Source organism: Osmerus mordax, chromosome 11, assembly GCF_038355195.1.
Source record: "Osmerus mordax isolate fOsmMor3 chromosome 11, fOsmMor3.pri, whole genome shotgun sequence".
NCBI lineage: Eukaryota > Metazoa > Chordata > Actinopteri > Osmeriformes > Osmeridae > Osmerus > Osmerus mordax.
Window position 1 is genome coordinate 6,981,036 of NC_090060.1, and position 21,661 is coordinate 7,002,696.

General features: G+C 49.6%; 2 protein-coding genes across 5 annotated transcripts; both read left to right on the plus strand.

Moving 5' to 3' along the window:
• The first annotated feature begins 3,355 nt into the window (after nucleotides 1–3,355).
• On the plus strand, nucleotides 3,356–12,273 carry abcg4b (ATP-binding cassette, sub-family G (WHITE), member 4b). The gene is made up of 14 exons (XM_067246640.1): nucleotides 3,356–3,818; nucleotides 5,773–5,890; nucleotides 6,446–6,578; nucleotides 6,825–6,875; nucleotides 7,070–7,215; nucleotides 7,874–7,997; nucleotides 8,158–8,272; nucleotides 8,531–8,676; nucleotides 8,858–8,956; nucleotides 9,086–9,254; nucleotides 9,389–9,489; nucleotides 9,728–9,886; nucleotides 10,270–10,388; nucleotides 10,573–12,273. The coding sequence occupies exons 1-14, from the start codon at nucleotides 3,356–3,358 to the stop codon at nucleotides 10,796–10,798; spliced, it is 2,169 nt and encodes a 722-aa protein (XP_067102741.1). The 3' UTR covers nucleotides 10,799–12,273.
• Nucleotides 12,274–12,959: 686 nt separating this feature from the next.
• Nucleotides 12,960–21,266, plus strand: nlrx1 (NLR family member X1). 4 transcript variants are annotated; one of them, XM_067246855.1, is made up of 11 exons: nucleotides 12,960–13,087; nucleotides 13,405–13,549; nucleotides 13,911–14,032; nucleotides 14,253–14,409; nucleotides 15,464–16,080; nucleotides 16,286–17,436; nucleotides 17,724–18,020; nucleotides 18,931–19,017; nucleotides 19,595–19,846; nucleotides 20,012–20,219; nucleotides 20,342–21,266. In XM_067246855.1, exons 4-11 carry the CDS (start codon nucleotides 14,292–14,294, stop codon nucleotides 20,474–20,476), a joined length of 2,865 nt encoding a protein of 954 aa, XP_067102956.1. In that variant the 5' UTR covers nucleotides 12,960–13,087; nucleotides 13,405–13,549; nucleotides 13,911–14,032; nucleotides 14,253–14,291; the 3' UTR covers nucleotides 20,477–21,266. The 4 variants fall into 4 exon arrangements, with proteins under 4 accessions (XP_067102956.1, XP_067102954.1, XP_067102957.1 ...); XM_067246854.1 differs by having other exon boundaries at nucleotides 12,993–13,087; nucleotides 13,409–13,549; XM_067246853.1 differs by lacking the exon at nucleotides 13,405–13,549 and having other exon boundaries at nucleotides 12,984–13,087.
• Nucleotides 21,267–21,661: the final 395 nt, after the last annotated feature.

A 21,661-nucleotide genomic window follows, 5' to 3' on the forward strand; every position in this document is an offset into this window, starting at 1 on the left:
CGTGAACATCAGCCATCCAATTCCGATGTAGTTACATAAAAACTGCATTCTAGCAATAGCCAACATTTGTCAAGTTTGATCAGGATTAACTTCGGGTGTGTTTTTATGAACTAAGTGTACATAGAAGTCTTCCCATGTGAAAAAAGCGATACTTGGCTCTTTAACGCTGCCTGCTCGGTTGCGCGGTAAGAGCTCTAGCCCTCCAGTTACGCCCTACCTGAGACTGCCCTCGTGCAGCGTCAGACACTGTAGGCTACAGCTGACTGTACCAGTGGAAACAACTGTCAGTCTTGGGGGGATGATTGACTGAATACAAGGATAACGCACATTCCAAGGAATATTATCAGGTCGGCAAATTTGTTATCAGGTCAACAAATCTACGTGTTGTTGATTAGGTCTATTTGTCACTTAGCCTATTTGTCACAGAGAAAGCAGCCAGCGGCTCATGTAATTTAAGATAAGTGTTTTTCTCTCTGCATGTTTTGTGTCAGAATGGGCTACTGTAATATCTGTTGTTGTAGGATACTTCTGCATTTAGCTAGATACTCGGTAACAGATCGTCCGTAGTCCCGTTATAAATGCAACATTTATTAATTTTTATGCTGAATGGCTTTGAATGACAGTACCCACCCATCAATTTATAACTTTATACTTAACATATTTTATATACAACGAAGACCATTATCCATAATATTATACAAACATTTTCTTTAATAGGCTACATTTTTACATCAGTGTGATCCTTGTGATTCGATTTTACCGAACAAGGAATCGAAGAAAACCTTATGAGTGGAGCAAAGGTGAGTTATTATTTTATGATTATCAAATCATTATTCTGTCTCGTTCTAATTTATTACATTCTATCTTGCCATTATTTGTCAGTTAGGCCAAATTAAATATGGACTAGTTGATCATTTTCAAAAGTAAACGTCTTGCCAGCGTCACTAGTCAATGTGTCTACCGCCAAAGGCCCAGGTCAAGGAGTTAGCTCTACCTCTGCGTTTCTCATGGGCTCTTCCCCTCCGCTTCATTCACGTGACAGGGTACAGTACCAAGGCTGGGTTAGGATAGGGATATGCAGGTTCTGACTCTAGGAACACAGTGTAGTAGGTCCTCAACAAGAATGCAAGCCTTTAGTCTTCCAAAGCCTCTTCTATGAATTGGCGACCTTATACTCCAAGTCATGAGTGAGCAGCTCCCTGACCTAGTTAGTTGAGCTCATTAGTCCGCTCTCACTGGGGGCAGCACCTCTGTAACAATACTGATAACTCGGACCAGAATGTTCGATTCTGTTCCAGCTGTTTGGAAGCAGGACCAAGACTGTTCGTCTGGTGGTGATGTACCAGGTGTCTAGTAACAGGACCAGGTGTGCTGGTCTGGGGGTGGTGTACCAGGTGTGTACCGGGTACCAGGTTTTGGTCTGTTGGCCGTGTAGCAGATGTGTAGTGGCAGGACTTGGAGGGATACAGTAGATCTTGCTGTAGAAACACAGGGACCTCCAGTGGAGTGCTGGGGGTCAGCGAGTCCTCTCCTCTCCCCCTCCTCCCATCCAGGAGAGGGTCTGACCTGCGTGGGAATGAGGGGAGAGAAAGAGAGAGAGAGAGAGAGAGAAAAGTACAGTATTGTCTGATGTGACATGTTGGCATGTACCACACACGTGGTTTTGATTCTACTTCAGCCCTTGACACCCAAAGGTCCCCCCCCCCACGCTCCCCCTCTTCTCTACTCCCACTTTTCTTCCACTCTCCTATTTCCCCCTCTCCTTCCTCCTCCCATTTTCCTGTATCCACCTCTCCCCCCTCTGTCAAAGTGAGGTGTACGTGCGAGGCCTTGTACAAGGGGGTGAGCGGAGGGCCAGACCAGTCTCATACCTCAGGTTGGGTCAGTGATGTGCCTACTGTGCTGTACCTGATGACTGCTTTTTCCCAAGCCCCCCCCCCCCCCCCCCCCCCCCTCCAGCTACCCCCAACTCTCCCAGGTCCTCCCCAAACCCTGAGAGCCCCCACCAGCTCTCACTTCTGCCCCACGTCTCTCTCACCACTGCCCCCCCTTCCTCCCTACCCGCTCTCCCCACCATTACCCCTCTCTCCCAGCTCTTCAGAAGTCTCTGAGAACCCCCAAACCTCCACTAGCCCCCCCGCCCCCGCCTGCTCCCCCAGCCCTTCCACATCAAGGAGACGTAAAGAAGTCGATTTTAATCCCCCTGGAGGGATTAGTACCCCATGAGTGATTAAATGTGACTTCCGTCTCCAAGGGAATACAGTACAGTACCAGGACAGCACTGGGAACCCAGCACCAAGTTTTCAGAGAACAAAGTCCAGATTACAGATCTCTATTTTGATGATCATCATAATAAGGGATTAATCACCTGATGATCAGAGAAAAGGCTGCATATTTCAGGCGCTTAGCATCATTGCAGACACTGCTGCTGGATGTGTCTGACATGTTGGCTGGATGAGGGCGACCTTCCCAGACTACAGCACCTCTCCCCCCAGACATGTGACCCCCCCCCACCCCAAATCTCAGTCCCCAGGCTCAATCTAGCCTTGACCCTAGACCCTCCACCTCAAAACTCACTCTAGCCCTGACCCTACACCCTCCATCCCAGTCCCAGGATCATTCTAGCCTGGACCCCTCCAACATAGTCCTAGTCCCAGGGCCAGGTTGACTATCGCCCTGATCAAAGCCTTAAACACCCAGTCCCAGTCTCTGTCTCAGTCTTGTCCCTGTTGTGCTCCCAGGCACACCGTCCTTCAATGTGTCATCCCCTGGAGTGTTTTTATCTAGAATGTAGCTCATGCTGTATGGACAGATAAGGACACGGAGCACCCTGGAACTGCCACAGCCTGTTCTGTCTCTGCCTCAGGTACAGTGTGTCCTGTGTCTGTTCTGTCTGCTAAGGTATATACTGTCTAACGCACTGTAGGTAACAAGCTTGTTATTCAGTAAGCTCTCCTTCCTGTTGGACCACACCACAACGTCGACCTTTGATGTTGAACTGGAGCTGAGCCGGAACAGAGTCATGTGTGTAGTGTCGCCCTCCCGAATCCCCTCGCCCCTGTGCCTGACCCAGCCCATGATCAACCCGGTCTCTCTGTCTTTGTCTCTTTCTTCCTTTCCCTCTCTTTCTGTCTTTCTCTCTCTCCCTGTCTGTTCCTCTCTTGTGCCCCCTCATTTGGTTCCTTCTCTCTCTCTTGCTGTGCCCTTTCTGCCCTCCCTCCTTTTCTTCCTCCCCCCCTTCTCTCCCATCTCTCTCTCTCTCCCATCTCTCTCTCTCTCCCATCTCCCTCTCTCTCTCTCTCTCTCCCATCTCTCTCTCCCATCTCTCTCTCTCTCCTCTCTCCAGAGTGTAGGTATGGCGGATCAGACAGCAGAGAGGCCTGGGGAGCTGGGTGAGTCCGTGAGCATCCCCATGGAGGAGAGGCTGCACAACAGCCAAGCGTTGAGCAATGGGGACGCTCTGTGCAACGGTAAAGCGCTGTGTAACGGGGAGGGGCTGTGTAACGGGGAGGGGCTGTGTAACGGGGAGGGGCTGTGTAACGGGGAGGGGCTGTGTAACGGGGAGGGGCTGTGTAACGGGGAGGGGCTGTGTAACGGGGAGGGGCTGTGTAACGGGGAGGGGCTGTGTAACGGGGAGGGGCTGTGTAACGGGAGCGGAGGTCCTCAGGACGCCTCCATGCTGACGCACCTGAAGAATGTGGAGAACCAGATCACCGAAGCCCAGCGCTTCTCCCACCTGCCCAAACGCTCCACCGTGGACCTGGAGTTCACCAACCTCTCCTACACCATCCGGGAAGGGCCCTGCTGGAGGAGGAGGGGTGAGACACACACACACAGGGAGATACACACAGAAGACACACTCTCACACACAAACACACAACCCATTGACACACAAGCAGACAGCCCCACAGGCCAAAGTCTGAGTTTCTATGATGAGCCTGGTGACAGAGTGGGCAGGAAGAGAAATTATGTTTCAGAAAGGGGACAGGAACATCAGTCAGCTCTTCTCTGTGTACAATAACCATGTTATTTTGTCTGTTCATGTCAGTAAATCATTCTCTACCCGACCCATCGGTCTAGTATGGTCAGTGGTAGATACAACAAGGGATCGGACATACACAAACAAAAAATATTTCATATTTGTTGTTTTAAATTTGATGAGAATAGTTTTGTATTCAACTTTTTTAGTTTTGACCAGATTTTGCATTTATTTGGAGACAAACAAAGGTGTCCTGCCCTGACCTGATAACCTGATGACCTTGGGATCAGTCAATGATGCCTGGAAACGGCAGATCCATTCAGAGTCAGGCTATAGTGCTCCCCTGGCCAAGAGAGTGAATACAACCATCCACAGCTAGTTGACAATCAATACAGATCAAAGTGATCTGTTCTTCCTGTAAGAACGTCGCAGTTTGGATAACTTCCTTGTGAAACAGAAACCTTCTCAGATGGACGTGTTGTTGCTGTGGTCAGAGGCTCGCCTGGCCGCTGGCTTGTGTGGGAGGGGGGAGATCCAAACGTGGATCTGAACGGCTCCGTTCACTTCAGTCCATCAGCAGGGTGACCGAAGGGTGCAGTCACATGGCAGGGTGATGGGACAGGGCAGATCAATACACACTCGTTTACATTTTCTGTCTCCACACACTGTTACGCACACTTGACATGGAAACAGAAGCTTGTTGTTGGGGTTAGTGCTCACATGACTGGTTTCATGCCTGGCAGGGGATTTCTGCTACTTAATGGATACCACACCATCAGCATACGAATACATTTACATTTACATTTAGCAGACGCTCTTATCCAGAGCGACTTACAGTAAGTACAGGGACATTCCCCCGAGGCAAGTAGGGTGAAGTGCCTTGCCCAAGGACACAACGTCAGTTGGCTTGACCGGGAATCGAACTGGCAACCTTCGGATTACTAGCCCGATTCCCTCACCGCTCAGCCACCTGACTCCCCGAATACTGGTAACCTGACTGGCTGGTAGACTGGCTGTCTGTCTGAATTATTCTCAGATGCCTACATGACAAACATGACTGATTGTCTGATGGATTACTCACTGCCTGCCTGCCTGCCTGCCTGCCTGCCTGCCTGCCTGCCTGCCTGCCTGCCTGCCTGCCTGACTGACTGACTGACTGGCTGCATGGCTGGCTGGCTGCCTGACTGACACAACTGACATACCTGACAAGGTCCCTCCAGCGGCAGGGAGTCCACAGAATAACAAATAGTCCTGTGAGGTCCCCTGGGCCCTGTGTTGGTAAACGGTTTGTCTATGAGCGTATTAACCCATTAGTTATTTATAGGATTTCTACTGGAGTTTCCACAGGGGAAAAAGCAGTGACGCGTCAGATCACTACAGGGTGTGTTTTTATCGAGTTTCCATCTAAAGCTTGGGTTGCATCTCTGAAGCTTTGTAGCCTAAAGTGTGTGTTTCAGACTGTCATCCATCACACGTAGGCTGCTATCGACCATCCATCACACAAGGTGGACTCCCTCCCTCCCTCCTCCTCTCTATCTTTTTCTCTCTAACCCTGTTCATCGATAGCTGTTTTCAGGACCATCAACAGTAAACAGGATTGATTCTACAGGGCTGGTTGTATTCAGTGCTCTCACAGTGACACCCAGAGGCACAAGGGACTCTGTAGGGTGTGTCTGTGACTGGAGGCCAGTGTAGACGCAAATCAGACACCTGAGTCAGACACCTGATTCTTTTGAAGGTGTCTTTACAGGGATTCAAGGTGGTCCTTTAACAAAGTGCTTGTGTCTCTATAGGGTTTAAAGCTTTGCTGAAGTGCCTGTCCGGAAGGTTCTGCAGCAGGGAGCTCATCGGCATCATGGGGCCCTCGGGGGCTGGAAAGTCCACCCTGATGAACATCCTGGCTGGGTACAGGTGAGACCAGTCACCTGAGTACAGGTGAGACCAGTCACCTGAGTACAGGTGAGACCAGTCACCTGTGTATAGGTGAGACCAGTCACCTGTGTATAGGTGAGACCAGTCACCTGTGTACAGGTGAGACCAGTCACCTGTGTACAGGTGAGACCAGTCACCTGTGTATAGGTGAGACCAGTCACCTGTGTATAGGTGGGACCAGTCACCTGAGTACAGGTGAGACCAGTCACCTGTGTATAGGTGAGACCAGTCACCTGTGTACAGGTGAGACCAGTCACCTGTGTATAGGTGAGACCAGTCGCCTGGGTACAGGTGAGACCAGTCACCTGGATGCCAGTATCACTGTTTAGACCCAACTCCTTAATTACTATCTTATAGTTACTGCTGATAACAAAATTGTCACTGACAGCAGTGTGTATGTCTGGTGCCTGCATGTGTGTGTGTGTGTGTTTTTGACTGTGTATATGTATGTATGTGTGTGCATGTACGTGTATGTGTGAGTGTGTATGTATGTGTGTGTATGCACCTGCATGTATATGTGTGTGTGTTCTCCAGGGAAACAGGGATGAAGGGCCAGATCCTGGTGAATGGGAAGCCCAGAGAGTTGAGGACCTTCAGGAAGATGTCCTGCTACATCATGCAGGACGACATGCTGCTGCCCCACCTCACCACCAGGGAGGCCATGATGGTGACGACACACACACACAACACAAAGATATATATACACCCACATACACACACACAACAATGCACACACGAACGCACTCTCACACACCCAATTCAAAACACACATACACACTCACAAAGTAGGTACACACCCAATCACACATGCAGAAATGTACTTTCTGTAGAAGTAGACCAGGGTGGATTGTGGGAGTTCTCATAAGAGTTGTCAAAATATGCTCCTAGTTGTTTGAACGGTGTGTCATTTCAGGTCTCTGCCAACTTGAAGCTGAGTGAGAATATGGAAGTGAAAAAGAAGCTGGTGAGTCACATGGGAAAGTGAAGATGTGGTTTGTGTGTGTGTGTTGTGTGTGTATGTGTGTGGTGGCATGCTTGTGCGTGTGTGCTTCCCCTTCTGTGTGTGGAGGATGTGAGTCCTGCAGCTCTCTGCCCTGTAACTGCCCTGTACTGCCCTGCCCAGCACAGTCAAAAGATGCCGTGTGCTTCTCCACCCAGGTGAATGAGATCCTGACCGCGCTGGGTCTGCAGGAGTGTGCCCATACCCGAACCAGCTCCCTGTCGGGGGGGCAGTGCAAACGGCTGGCCATCGCTCTAGAGCTGGTCAACAACCCCCCTGTCATGTTCTTTGATGAGCCCACCAGGTGAGACACACACACCTCGCCGTTCCAGCAGATACGTGGCCCCGTCACACTACCACTGCCTCACACACACCTCACTGTCCAACCTAACTGCCTCACACACACCTCACTGTCCAACCTAACTGCCTCACACACACCTCACTGTCCAACCTAACTGCCTCACACACACCTCACTGTCCAACCTAACTCCCTCACACACACCTCACTGTCCAACCTAACTGCCTCACACACACCTCACTGTCCAACCTAACTGCCTCACACACACCTCACTGTCCAACCTAACTGACTCACACACACACCTCACTGTCCAACCTAACTGCCTCACACACACCTCACTGTCCAACCTAACTGACTCACACACACACCTCACTGTCCAACCCAACCGCATTCCAATACATTTGACATTTTATTCACTTAGCAGACACTTTTATCCAAACGACGTACACATATTGCATGCAGAAAATACTGCAGGAGATCTATGATCAGAAGTGTTATAGTTCTAACAGTATTTCAATGGTCAGAGTCAAGGATCAGTTCAACAATAACATCTCAATGACTTAACTACCATGCACACTGCTATAACCCTGTGCTATTTGACAGTGTTTGTGTAATTGAACTCTGACAGTGTTTGTGTAATTGACCCCCCCCCCCCCCCCCCCAGCGGTCTAGACAGTGCCTCATGCTACCAGGTGGTCTCCCTGATGCGTTCTCTGGCCCTGGGGGGAAGAACCATCATATGCACTATCCACCAGCCCAGTGCCAAGCTCTTTGAGATGTTTGACAAGGTGAGCACTACTCTCGCCAGCTCTCCTCCTATCAGAGCCTGCGGCCCTCCCCAGCTCTCCTCCAATCAGAACCACAGACACAGAAGGCTCATAGAGGGTGTTTCTGCAGTGCGGTGTTGTGACAGTGGCAGAGCTGATGTGTGTCTCTGGGTTTCTCCAGCTTTATATCCTGAGCCAGGGACAGTGCATCTACAAGGGGAGTGTCCCTCACCTCATCCCCTACCTGAAGACCCTGGGCCTGCACTGCCCCACCTACCACAACCCTGCCGACTTCAGTGAGTTCACACAGAGGAGCACCTAGTACACCTAGTAGAGTACTAGAATCTACTCATTCGCTCATTCATTCGTTTGCTCACTCACACATGCATTCCGACATTCATTCACTCAATCACCGCCATTTTTCTCTCACTCACGTAATCACTTTATTTATTCATTCAGACATTGACTCATTCATGTATTCATTCAGCCATCCATCAATCCATGTTGAATCCCTTCCCCCGTTCATGCCGTCCTGTGATGTGGTGTGTCCTCAGTCATCGAGGTGGCGTCAGGGGAGTACGGGGACTTGAACCCGGTGCTGTTCGAGGCTGTTCAGGGGGGGATGTGTGCCTTAGAGGAGAAGAAGACCCTGTCAGACAAGAAAGACCCTGCAGCCGTCTGCCCCACAAAGTGCCCCAATGTGAGTGCTGGGGCTCTCGCTAGGCTGGGGGGGGGGGGGGTGCTTTGGTCAGAGGCACTGGGGTTGTAACTACAGGTTGTGGTACTGCCATTGCTAGGGGGCACTGCATACCTAGCTGCTACAGATCAGAGAGTGTCTGGTAGACCAGCCTTGACCCTGATGTTGTTCTCCTCTTCTCCAGGATTCAGGACACATAGAGAGCCACACGTTTGCCACCAGCACCCTGACACAGTTCTGTATCCTCTTCAAGAGGGCGCTCATCACCATCTGCAGAGACCAGGTAGGGGATCGGCTGTAGATGCTTCTTCATGCTACAGGCACACTCAGGGTTATGGTGCTAACAGACCTATATATGAACCCCCGAGATGTGTAACATGTGTTTCTGTTTGTGTGTGTGTGTGTCTGTCAGGTTCTGACTCACCTCAGACTGATGTCCCACATCTCCATCGGCGTTCTGATTGGTCTGCTCTACCTGAACATTGGTAACGACGCCAGCAAGGTGTTCAACAACACGGGCTTCCTGTTCTTCTCCATGCTCTTCATCATGTTCGGAGCCCTCATGCCCACCGTGCTGACCTGTGAGTCAGACTCAACTCAACTCAGAATCTACGAAACTCAGGAAAACTCCATGTTAACCATAATTTTCAGTTATCAGTCTGAGACTGCTAGGCAACTGAGTTGACCCCCACCTCTCCTCTGTGCATGGATGCAGTTCCCCTGGAGATGTCAGTGTTCCTGAGGGAGCATCTCAACTACTGGTACAGTCTGAAGGCTTACTACCTGGCCAAGACCATGGCAGACATACCCTTCCAGGTGAGAGTGTGTGTGTGTGTATGACAAAAAGTCGAGTCCTTCGCCAAGTTAGTATGTTTCTTTGCTTTGCATGTGTATGAGAGAGACACACATAGACACTAAGAAAGAGAGATACATTGGTTGGACGGTGTGTGTGTGTCTGTCTATCCACCTACTACAGTATATCCAACAGTGCTGTTTTGTAGGTGAAACAACAGTGCCACCCAGTGTTGATCCCAGGTACTGCGCCTCTCTCCAGGTGCTGTGCCCTATCATGTACTGCAGCATCGTGTACTGGATGACAGAGCAGCCTCCGGAGGCCTGTCGCTACCTGCTCTTCGTGGCTCTGTCCACCTGCACAGCCCTGGTGGCCCAGTCCCTGGGGCTGCTGGTAGGGGCCGCCTGCCCCTCCCTACAGGTAGGCCTACTGGGACCAGGAGGGATGGACAGGACCCATGGGGAGAGTGAACAATCACACGAGGAGGGAATGGATGAATGGAGGAGTTAATGAGTGAATCAATCCCATGAGGAGTGAATGGATGGAGGTGAATAAGCGAATGAATCACATGAGGAGGGAATAAATGAATGGAGTTAATGACTGAAACAATCAATCACATGAGGAGTGAATGGATGGAGGTGAATAAGCGAATGAATCACATGAGGAGGGAATGAATGAGTGGCGTTAATGACTGGAACAGGAGTAAATGACTCACACAAAGAGTGAATGGAACCCTGGGCTCAGCGTTTGCTTCAGGACGTGGGATTGACCTCACCTCCTCCACGGTACGTCTGCCTCCCCAGGTGGCCACGTTCGTGGGCCCCGTCACCGCCATCCCCGTCCTGCTGTTCTCCGGCTTCTTCGTCAACTTCGACACCATCCCCAGCTACCTGCAGTGGAGCTCCTATGTGTCCTACGTCCGGTCTGTTCCACACCACGTCCTCACTCACATCAAACTGCTTTTTTAAGCATGACAGACAAAATGTATAGATATTGCAGAACGTTGACCACAGTTGGAATGAATCGAGTCATGGAATCGGTTTGTTAGGTTCTAGAATCCTTGGGGTAACAGCCTGTGTTCTGTGCCCCCCAACTCTCCCTCTCAGGTACGGCTTTGAGGGTGTGATCTTGTCCATATATGGGATGAACCGCTCGGAGTTGGAGTGTCCGGGGAAGGTGTGCAAGTTCCAGCGGCCAGAAGAGGTGCTGCAGCTGCTGGACGTGGAGGACGCCAAGCTCTACATGGACTTCATCGTGCTGGGCATCTTCTTCATCGTCTTCAGACTGGCCACGTATCTGGTCCTGCGATACAAGATCAAGTGTGAGCGATAGACCTTGGATCGGGCCTTCCTCGCTACTTGGTCTGGTCCGGTCTGATCGGGTCTGGTCCGGTCTGATTGGGTCTGTTCCGGTCTGATTGGGTCTAGTCCGGTCTGATCCGGTCTGATTGGGTCTGTTCCGGTCTGATTGGGTTTGGTCTGGTCTAGTCGGTCTGTGCACAGCAACTATTCTGCACATCTTTTGCGATCCACTTTCTGTCCTTCCCACAAACTACTCCGGTCCCTTCTGGGATCCACTTTCTGTACTTCCAGGGACTCCTGTTTTGGCTTCAAATCTCAGAACCACAAAATGCTGCTCAGAAGAAGATCCTTCTGTAAGATGATGGTTTGGTGCTTATACATGGTGGTAGCAGAGAGAAGACAACGGCTTGTCACAAACACACATTCACGTTTTATACCTCAACTACTGTACATTGACTGGACTTAAAACCTCACTACTGTGGACACATTGGACCTCAGGTACTGTGGAGGGCACCACACACAGACTGGTCTAAGGACCCCTGCCTGCAGACAGAACCAAAAACAGAGAATGTTTACATGTCGTTTGTATCTAAGCCGACCCGATGGACATTCTGGAGTGGCACTGCAGTGATTGAGTGTCTGTTTGAATGAGTGATTCAGAAGCGATCAAGTGACCATTATTCAGGCCTCTTTTCACCCTGCCTCTCAGGTCCATTAAGGTTTGGTTACTGACAAGACAGTCGCCTAGCTAAGACACGACAGCAATCTTTGTTTTCTGCTCATGAAAGTCAAATCTTTTATGTTTTTTTATATTGTGAGATGTAGTCTTTCTCGTGTCGATTAATAATTTCTCATACTGTGATCAGTTGCTATTATACCTATAAAGATATTAACGTAGTTTAAATTCGTATTTTTAATCCCACATGTTTTTATATTGTGCTACATATTATATGTACTGTATGTGTAAAATACATTGTTGAGTTTAGTTTAATTTCAAAGAGGCAGTTGACGTGTAGCCTTAACCCTCAAAACAGTCCTGATATCTGTGGCCTTCTATTGCCGATATTCGGGTCAGACTTTCTCAAACAACCCAAATGTGGGTGGAACAGCTTTTTGTTATAACTGAGGATGCAGCCATTAACTAATGTTCTTGATAAAAGTGAGGGTGACCGATTTGCCGATTTCAAAGTGTGTAATGAAAGCTACACCCCTGCCCATATCAGTTTGACCTTGATCTTATTGATGGCTTGAGTAGCTGTCTGGGTTTGTTGGTCATCCGCCAGGTAGCTGTGTTTGCACTGTGAAAACAAGGGATCAGTTGGGGGAAGATAACCAAAGAGGATCAAGAAGAAACAATATAGCGATTTTTTCACCATCTTGTTTCATCTTAATTGTTACAATCCTGAATGGTCTACTGGTGGCCAAGTCTTATGATGTTTAAATTATGAAAAAACAAATTATCTTTCAGTTAAACTGTACAAAGCAAATGTATGCCGTTAAAATAAAGCCTTGTCACTTACCTAACTTAGGACAATGTTGTAATGTGTAAAAACGTCATCAATTCTAGAGATTTGGCAGCAATAACTTAGACCTACACCATGTGTCATGTTTTGTCATCTATAGGCTATTTTCTGTCCTCAGCAAGCTAGCAACATTTTTTCAACCTGAATGTCCAGTTTATAGCTACAAGCAACTGCAGCTCTGTGATTCTTTCTGCCGGTCGGTCCACCAACATTTCGAGAAAGTTTAGCATACTGTAATGCAAATTTGCGCTTATAGGGCTTTTTTTCTACGATGTGTTACATAATATTGTGAGTGTGCGCAGCGACGTAGGCACGCACGCACGGTAGACAAACCAATACAGGCTGTCGTGAGACCGGCTGCATTGAAACCTATAACGTTACTAGTTAAATGACAGACTACCGGATCTGTCTTCCTCATACTTGTATTATAATTACTTACGCAAATCTGGACGGATATCTGCAATGAAAAGGTCACATTGAGCGTCTAACTGTAAAGGTTACGTTATGTTCTTGACGTGACTCCCGGAAGTCGGGACAGCATGCCTATACAGCTGAACTGTTCACCAGACACACAAATGTCGTCTCGTGTAGCCTAGATATCCTCCAGTTACTTTCTACACGTTTTAGTCCCACGCTCCTTTGTCCTCCGTGGCTTGTCGTGGGCATGTACTCGCATGCAATTTACCTGCACAGGACCAGTTATGAAAGCAAGCAGATGTTTTGAAACAATCATCAAACTATCATCTCGAAAGGATTGAAATGCATACCGTACACGTCTACATTGTTCTGTGAACAGGGTAAGTTTGTTCTTGTAATGTTGTGGAACTCGTCTACTGTTGTTAAACACTGGTCTGTCTATTTCATGTCGTTGAGCAAAGCCACTGGATAGTTAACAATCGTGACGGTTCTAAAGCTGTCACTGCAATTAGCCACACTTGTTGAGTCAGCTTGCCTTATTGTGGAATACAAGCCAAATATGGGATGGCAAGATTCCCTGAAGTGGAGTGAAGAAGAGGTAGACTGAGAAAAGGGAGGTGTTGAACAGTGTTTTGGGTGTCACCTGATCTCATGTAAATGATGACTCAGCCCATCTGATTGACCGTTCTGTGGCTAGCCAGTGGCTGAACACAGGAGACCTGATAAGTCTGGACACACCCTCGAGAGAACAATTAAATGAGATAAGAGACAGGAGAGGAAGAAAGAGAGGAAACAATGATGTGAACCACTTTGGTGTATTTGGTTTTCTTCTGCTGTGCTATGTGAGTAAACATATCTTTGTACATCTGTTGAGTTGCATCCGTCTGTGGTTTTCTAGGGTAGCTCTCTGGGTGCAAAACATTTACATTACATTTAGTCATTTAGCAGACGCTCTTATCCAGAGCGACTTACAGTAAGTACAGGGACATTCTCCCCGAGCCAAGTAGGGTGAAGTGCCTTGCCCAAGGACACAACGTCATTTGGCACGGCAGGGAATCGAACTGGCAACCTTCGGATTACTAGCCCGATTCCCTAACCGCTCAGCCACCTGACTCCCCTAAAACGCTTCCTGTTTTTTTTTTCAGTCAGTGATACCATCCAGAGCAGGCTCTAACTTCTGTAACTAACTGTATAATGTTACAGGCTGTGGCAGGGAGATGGTGTTGCAGTAGGGTGGACACCCTAAGAGCAGGACACGAGCAGACCAAGATCAACAGCAACAGGATTTACAGGTTTCTGAGGGATGTGTGGGTAGCTGGGTAAAGGTAAGTCATATTATCCGTTAAAGGACAGCTTTTTTGCATGCCAAGTTTTATAAACGATTCTCCTTCGCCCTTATTGGTGAACCAGTTCCAGCTTGTTCTCTTGTTGGATGTTCATACACAGTGAATAGACAAGTGTTTCTCAGACTATGAAATCCCTAGAATAAGAAATAGCACAGGTACCGCCTCTTTATATACCTCTGACCCCCATCTTCCATTGTAGAAGGATAGCCTCCACCCACCCACCTATCCACCCAGGACAATGGAGCTATACCTGAGGGGTTCAGGTGTGCTTAGGGCCCAATGGAGACTCTTAAGAGCTGTCAGAGAGCCGACCAACCAGCACGCCAGGTGCTTCTGTTCCAGCAGCTCAGAGACAGGTAACTGAGCCATGACAAATTCATCATGGCAAGTAATGTTTTGGATGGGGGGAAGGGATGTCTCACCAAAGAGCTGTCTCATTTAGTCACGCGGGTCAGGGCCAACATTTTAAAGTCTGCTGCATGCCGTCATTAGAGAACTGTCTTTAAAGATCCTGTAAAGTGGAATTGAAAATGAGTTTTAAGTTCATTACACTACAGAAGAATGTGTTGTTTACTACCCATCCAAATTCGAATGAGAAAAAAACAGACAAGTATGTAAAATTAGGAATTGAAATCATGAGAAAATTAGCAGTCTTCTCTGCTTGAGACTGGGGGGGCGTGTTGCCTGAGACTGTGGGGGCGTGTTGCCTGAGACTGTGGGGGCGTGTTGCCTGAGACTGTGGGGGCGTGTTGCCTGAGACTGTGGGGGTGTGTTGCCTGAGACTGTGGGGGCGTGTTGCCTGAGACTGTGGGGGCGTGTTGCCTGAGACTGTGGGGGCGTGTTGCCTGAGACTGTGGGGGCGTGTTGCCTGAGACTGTGGGGGCGTGTTGCCTGAGACTGTGGGGGTGTGTTGCCTGAAGGAGCTGAAGCTCCGCCGCCTCGAATTTATTGAATTTAGCAACAACAGCAACACTATCTAAATCAATTGCAGATATCAGAACAGCCATACCTGCAGTCTCTGAGTGTTTTATGTGTTAATTACTTTGTCTTTGCATCGTACCAGCTGTGTAACAGAATGCAACCGTCTGTGATCTGACTTAAATCGGTCGCTGTGATGTAGATCGGTTGAGGTTTGGCTCCGCCTATACAAAACCTGAGCTGAAAATGGAAAAGAAACTGTTCAATGGTCTAACTCCATATTTCAGTACGAAAAAAAGTTTTAGTGCTTTGCACATGCTTTCAGGAACTCATTTCACACGTATCTAATGTACTGAGAAGCAAATCATGGAATTTGCTTTACAGGATCTTTAAGTTTTTATTACAGTGAACCATGTACCTGTTATAAACACAAGATAATATGTAAGGTTATATCAGTACATCTTCAGTAATATGCTTATATCCTTCCCCCAGACCCCATAGAGACCCATAAGAGGAAGCTGGTGTTATGGTTCAGCCACCTTCCCCAGGAGGAGAAGCAGTTTGGGGGCTATTTCACCCCAGAGACCATGCACGTTGACCCCCTGATCCTGGAGAGACTCCCAGAGGAGCGTCGACCCCCCCTCAGCTTCCCCGGCCCGGCCGCGGCCCCCCCCAGCCCCTCTGTCACCGTGGAGCAGCTGTTCGAGGGGGTAGGGGACCAGGAACGGGGGCTGAACGTGCTTCTCTATGGGGCGGTGGGGACCGGGAAGAGCACCGTGGTCCGCAAGCTGGTTCTGGACTGGTGCGCCGGTACCAGCCTGACCCAATTCAGGCTGGTGGTGCCGTTCTCCTGCGAGGACCTGTCTCAGGTGGGCCGGGCATGTTCTCTGAGGGACCTGGTGGGCAGGAAGTACCTGCACCTGAAGAAGACCCCCCTGCTGAGCGGAGAGGGGAGCCAGGCCCGAGATGTCCTCTTCCTGTTCAACGGCATGGAGAAAATGAAGCTGGACTTCCGGATCGGTTCCAACGAGCTGTGCAGCGACCCCAATGAGCCGCAGCCGTCAGGGGCTGTGGTGGTCAACCTGCTGCGCAAGTACCTGCTGCCTGAGGTGAGGGCCCAGTAGCACCCCCTAGTGGTTATTGTGAGGGTAATGCTCCCTGTATGTACATGGGAGGAGGGGTCAGGGTCTGGTGAGGGGCAGTGGGTGTATCTCTGGTGATATGGCAGAGTGATGGTGTTGTGAGGAGTCCTGTGCTAGTGAGTGTACTTTGCAATACTTCCTGTGTTTTTAACACACTTCTCTGTCTTCTCAGGCCAGCGTCTTGGTGACCACCCGCCTGTCTGCTCTGGACCGCATCCCCAAGAAGTACGTGAGTCGCTACGCCCAGATCTGCGGCTTCAGGGACCCCGAGCGCCAGCGGGCCTACTTCACCAGCCGGCTGCTGCAGCAGAGCCAAGAGGCGAACCAGGGCGATGGGCCAGGGCCGGACAGGGAGGCACAGGCCCTCATCCAGCTTCTGTACCTCAACCTGCAGAGAGAGAGCCAGCTAGCAGCCGCCTGCTTCCTGCCCTCCTACTGCTGGCTCACCTGCGCCACGCTCCACTTCCTGCACTTCACGGACGCCAGTGCGCCCATCCGCACGCTCACCGGCATCTACACCAGCTTCCTCAGGCTGAACTTCGGCGGGGAGGTGCTGCACGTGGGCCGCGGGAGCGAGTCCTCCCAGGAGCAGCAGGACTCCTTGATGCTGTACGTGGTCCGCACCGTGGGCAAGATGGCGTTCGACGGCGTGTCCAAGAAACGCACGTCCTTCTCGGAGGGGGAGCTGGAGCAGTGGGTGGGCGGCAAGACCAAGACGGACGAGGAGCTGCAGCAGCTGGCCGTGTTCCGCACCGACGTCCTGGACTTCTTCCTCGTTCCCTGCATGGCGTCGGGCGCGGCGGACCCGGGCGAGGAGAAACGCTACGTGTTTGCGGTACCGGCCATGCAGGAGTACCTGGCAGCTCTGTATGTGGTCCTGGGGGAGAACAAGACCGCCCTGGAGAAGGTGACCAAGCAGGTGTCGGAGGCCATAAGCCAGGCCGGCGAGGACGTCAACGCTCTGTTCAACATCCTGTCCAAGTTCATCCCGCTCCGCATCTTTGCCATCGTCAACCTGCTCAAGCTCTTCCCCCGGCTGTTTGAGCGCGTCAGTAACCTCAGCAAGGGCCACATCGCTCGGACGCTGGCCGAAGAGATGTTCCGTACCGAGGACAGCTTCAACGAAGACGTGCTGGACCAGGTGGAGCAGAGCCTGCTGGGAGTCCATGGCCCCCAGCCTCGTCACCGGGACGACAGGAAGGCCTTGGAGCTCTACCCCATCTTCATGGGCGGGCTGTTGCATTATGGAAACCGTGTGCTGCTGCAGCAGCTGGGTTGCAACATCAAGAGCACCACAGTGTCACAGATCACGCACACACTCAGGTGACAACCCTAACCCTCACTCTGGTCATCATGATGATCACATCCTCAGATGACCTCATCATGGGTTGCACTGAGCTCCATAGGTTATTATCGGGTTCATACGAATTACTGTATGCTTTAAAATAGGCAATGTTTAGTAATCTAATATGATTCAAATTAAATGTGTTTAGATTTAATCTAGTATAATGTGATTTAATCTAATGGAATCTAATGCGATCTAATGGAATCGAGTCTAATCTAATGTGGTGTAGTCTAGTCTAATCTAATGTAATGTGATCTCATCTCAGGAAGTACCTGGTCCGGGAGATCTCCAAACAGCAGCCCCCCGAGGAGCTGATGGACCTGCTGGTGCTGCTGTATGAGTTCCAGAACCCCCGGCTCACGGCCGAGGTCATCTCCTCCGTACGGACCGTCCGGCTGTCCAACGTGCGCATGACACCCCTCAAGTGCTTTGTACTGAACTCTGTGCTCGACTGCGCCCCACCCAGCTTCCTGCTGGACACCCTGGACTTGTCTTCCTGTCACCTGACCCACAACCTGCTGAAGATGCTCTGGCCAGCCTTCAAACACACTCAACACCTCAAGTGAGACACACCCACACACACATGGTTTTTGGGATTGATGCTGGTGGAGGTGCTAACTGTTCATCCGTGTAAATCTTTGAGGAGTATTTCCATCTTTTCTAGGAATGGAGTTACATAACATTTGATTGGTTCTTATATATTTATGAATTGACCATCAACCATCATTCCCTTCTCATGTTAGCCGTCATTAGTCTAAACGGCACAGTTTAAGCGTCACATTTTTGAAGGGGTCTTGTGTGGATCCTGTATGCTTGTGTTTACCTTTATCATCTCTTGGAGACAGCTGGTAATGTAACACAACTAACCCTCATCTAGAACCTTCCAAACCCGACCCTCCATGTGACCAATGGGGGGTCCAAACATGCAGCGACGTCGGCCATCTTTGCCAGCGTTGCTAATAAATGTTTGCGAGCCAACAAGTGAGTGCTAAAACCATTAATTGCAAGCCATCGTGTCAAGTCCTAACTCGATCCATCTTTCAACTTGATCCATCCGGTGACTTCCATTTTCCCCTCAGGTACAGTAGGTTTGTTGTCAGTATAAACCTGTCCTAGCTTGAAGTCTGAGAGACTAAAGACAACCATACAACTCTGCATTTGATTTGCCTTCCAGTACATTGATGTGGTGGTTGGGAGGTCTAACGGTACCACTTCATACACACAACAGGTTCAGGATCACAGAGCTCTGTTATGGAACCTCTGTGGTTCTGGTCAGGTCACCCTGACCGACCCCCCCCTCATCACCGTGGAGAATGAGCATGATGGGACAGCCCAGATGGACTTCCCCATTTACACAGCCCCGTTTTTAATCATGTTTTGTTTGTTGTGTTTCGATTTGTGTTTGTGAGTTCCATGCGTGACTAGATAACGCATGAGTGTGTGTGTGATAGCTGTGTTTGCCTTTCTCCCAGTCTCCAGTTTAACAGCCTGGGTCCTGACTCCTGCGTGCTACTGAGGGATCTGCTACTAGACCCTGACAGCTGTGTTAGATCACTACAGTAAGACTCTGTTCCTCTAACCCCTCTGCTCCCCTGCCTGACCGACAGGGCCCAGGTAGGTTCAGATGTGGTGGTGAGATGTAGGACAGGCCTCCTATGTAAGCCTACTCTTGGGATTCTCTGATACAGCGTAAGGCTTCTATTGTAGACCTACTATAGATCCTGCTCTGATGTAGGACAGGGCTCATGTACTGTAGGCCTACAGGTCTAAGTTCTCCTCTACTCTACTGGTCTTCATCCAAGAGGTACTGTAGTACTGGTCAGAGGATATGATTTGAACCCACAGACATGTAAGTAGTGAGCTGTCAATCAAACGGCCCTAATTTATTTTAGATTAAAGCAATGCTTTTAATTTTGCTGAGTTCAACTGCACTAATCATTGATAACTTGCTGAAAAAGACAGAAGCACAACGGATCCAACTGAATGTTGAAGGGTCATGCCAACACAGTCCCATCTCAAGAATAGTATCTTCCAGAGTAGACCCAAGTAGAACAGGGGCCTAGCCGAGAGACAGTGCCTCTCTCCCTCCCTCCCTCCAGTCTGGATGTTGACTCAGCCCCGTGCTCTCCTTCCCAGGCTGTGTGATAACCCGCTGCTGGAGTCTGGGGCCTCCTGCCTCCTGGAGGCCCTGTCGGGGAACCGCTCCCTCCAGAAGCTGTCCCTGATGCACACGGGCCTGGGGGACCGGGGGGCTCTGGAGCTGGCTGGGATGCTGCCCAAACACACCCGACTGCAGGAGCTCAACGTGGCCTACAACAACATAGGGGACAACGCTGCTCTCACCCTGGTGGACGCCTGCAGAGAACACCCCAGCATTCACACAGTACAGTAAGGATAGACATACCCCATCTTACACACGGTACAGTAAGTTTGTGTGTGTGTGTGTGTGAGAGATGCCAGCTGTGTATGTGAAAGACAGTCAGCTGAGTGTGTGTGTGGGGGAGAGAGAGATTCAACCTTAGTGTGTGTACCGCCTCTCTCCTCCACCCCCAGCCTGTACCTGAACCCTCTGAGTGACGGAGGGAAGCAGTCTCTGTACGTCCGGGGCGGAGACGCAGCCGGGGCCGTCGCCCGCCACGTCAAGGTCCTCGCCTCGGTGACAGAGGGAGCGGACCTCTCTGAGGACTGGCACCCCATCCTGGCCGTCATCCGTGAGAACGCGTCGTCGTGGGATCGGGGCCGCGTGCGGGATCAGCTGCAGGTGATGTCACTTAGATTTCAAGATAAGATTTTGACTCGAATCAGGGTCGTAATATCTGTAACGGTTGCTTAACGGCTCCACGTTCGAAACGTGACGCCGTGCCGATGCTTTGCTCCTCCCAGGTGTTCCTGAAGGATCTGGAATGGGGGCGAAGACAGCAGAGCAGCTTCCTGAAGAGACTGCACTTCCTGCGTGTCGAGAGAGGCATTAGACAGACCCTGCGCATGCTGGACAAGGACATGCCCCCTGCCAAGTAGTGCAAAAGAACAAGTGTGTGTTTCTAAGGAACAGACTAATCCTGTGTTTCTTAGAGTGTATGCTGACTATAAAGACCACAACAAAGCAGTGTATGTGTTACTTTGATATGTGTGGAAAGAGCCAGGCTAAGAATATGGAGTTTTTTTTTGCAGACTCTTAAAAAGAAAAGATGTTATAGTGTTTCGTGAGTAACTTTTTGGTCCTAGTCTTCCAGTGTTCAGACATAAGCATGAGGTAGTGATAGGATTCAGACTAACAAGGAAAGCTTCCATGTCAATGCAAATGTAGCAGAGGTTATTGTTTGAGAATGCAAGTGCCTACTCTCCTTTTAGTCCTTGTCCTGTCTCTGTATGTGTGAATACGCACGTTGATATTATATGCAGACATTGTTAGTGTCATGTATGAACTTTGCATGTTTTTACATGTGATTTCTCAGATTTTATGTGAATTGAACATTTATTAAATGTTAATATTGATAAGGGACTTAACAAAAAACTATATTTTTCTCGGTAGACTTATTGAAGAGATTACATTAAGGTATTGGATCAAACTGCCTCATCATGCTTTTGTGTTGTTCTTCAGAATATACTTCCTATGTGGAGTCCTTTACTTCCTGGAGGGCAGCTCAGGCTTAACTCAGCCCAGATCAAGCCATAACTGTATTTCCCCTGACTAACTAGTACTGTAGATGTTTAATGAGCATCCCAAGCAAAATGCTGGCTTTGTGTAGGTTCTGAGAAATGAATATATTGATTCTTCATAAGAACCTATGAATAATTAAAAGCCAGTTTCCAAATCGATTCCCCTCGTCTTCCTCCTCATTCGTTTCCTACTTCTGTCTACCTAACCAATCAGATGGTCTGACTGATGTGTATGTACAGGACTGTATTAATAAGGTCCTAACTATTGTCTGTCCTCCAGTATAACATTCATGAACTGCATGAACAGCTGATAACAGGGACAGACATGGCCTAGCTCTGAGGGCTGCTGTTCCAGCTCCCATCAGCTGTCCAGCATCATAAAACTTGGCTGTGATCATACAGTTACGTAAGACGGCCTCTGGATTGTTGGGATGGATTCTAAACACCTGCCCACACACACACACGTAAGCACACATGCAACAAGCACAAACACACGCCCACTCCTAGTCTCAGTTAGTCTTCGTCACTCAGCTAGGCCAGATT

Excerpts from the sequence above, each read along its gene's own strand:
- nlrx1 (XM_067246855.1), top strand. The coding sequence starts at position 14,292 with ATGGAGCTATACCTGAGGGGTTCAGGTGTGCTTAGGGCCCAATGGAGA. Across the intron at positions 16,081-16,285 it reads GCAAGTACCTGCTGCCTGAG|GCCAGCGTCTTGGTGACCAC; the intron begins GTGAGGGCCCAG and ends CTGTCTTCTCAG. Across the intron at positions 20,220-20,341 it reads GCGTGCGGGATCAGCTGCAG|GTGTTCCTGAAGGATCTGGA; the intron begins GTGATGTCACTT and ends TGCTCCTCCCAG.
- abcg4b (XM_067246640.1), top strand. The coding sequence starts at position 3,356 with ATGGCGGATCAGACAGCAGAGAGGCCTGGGGAGCTGGGTGAGTCCGTG. Across the intron at positions 6,579-6,824 it reads CCACCAGGGAGGCCATGATG|GTCTCTGCCAACTTGAAGCT; the intron begins GTGACGACACAC and ends GTGTCATTTCAG. Across the intron at positions 9,255-9,388 it reads CATGCCCACCGTGCTGACCT|TTCCCCTGGAGATGTCAGTG; the intron begins GTGAGTCAGACT and ends GCATGGATGCAG.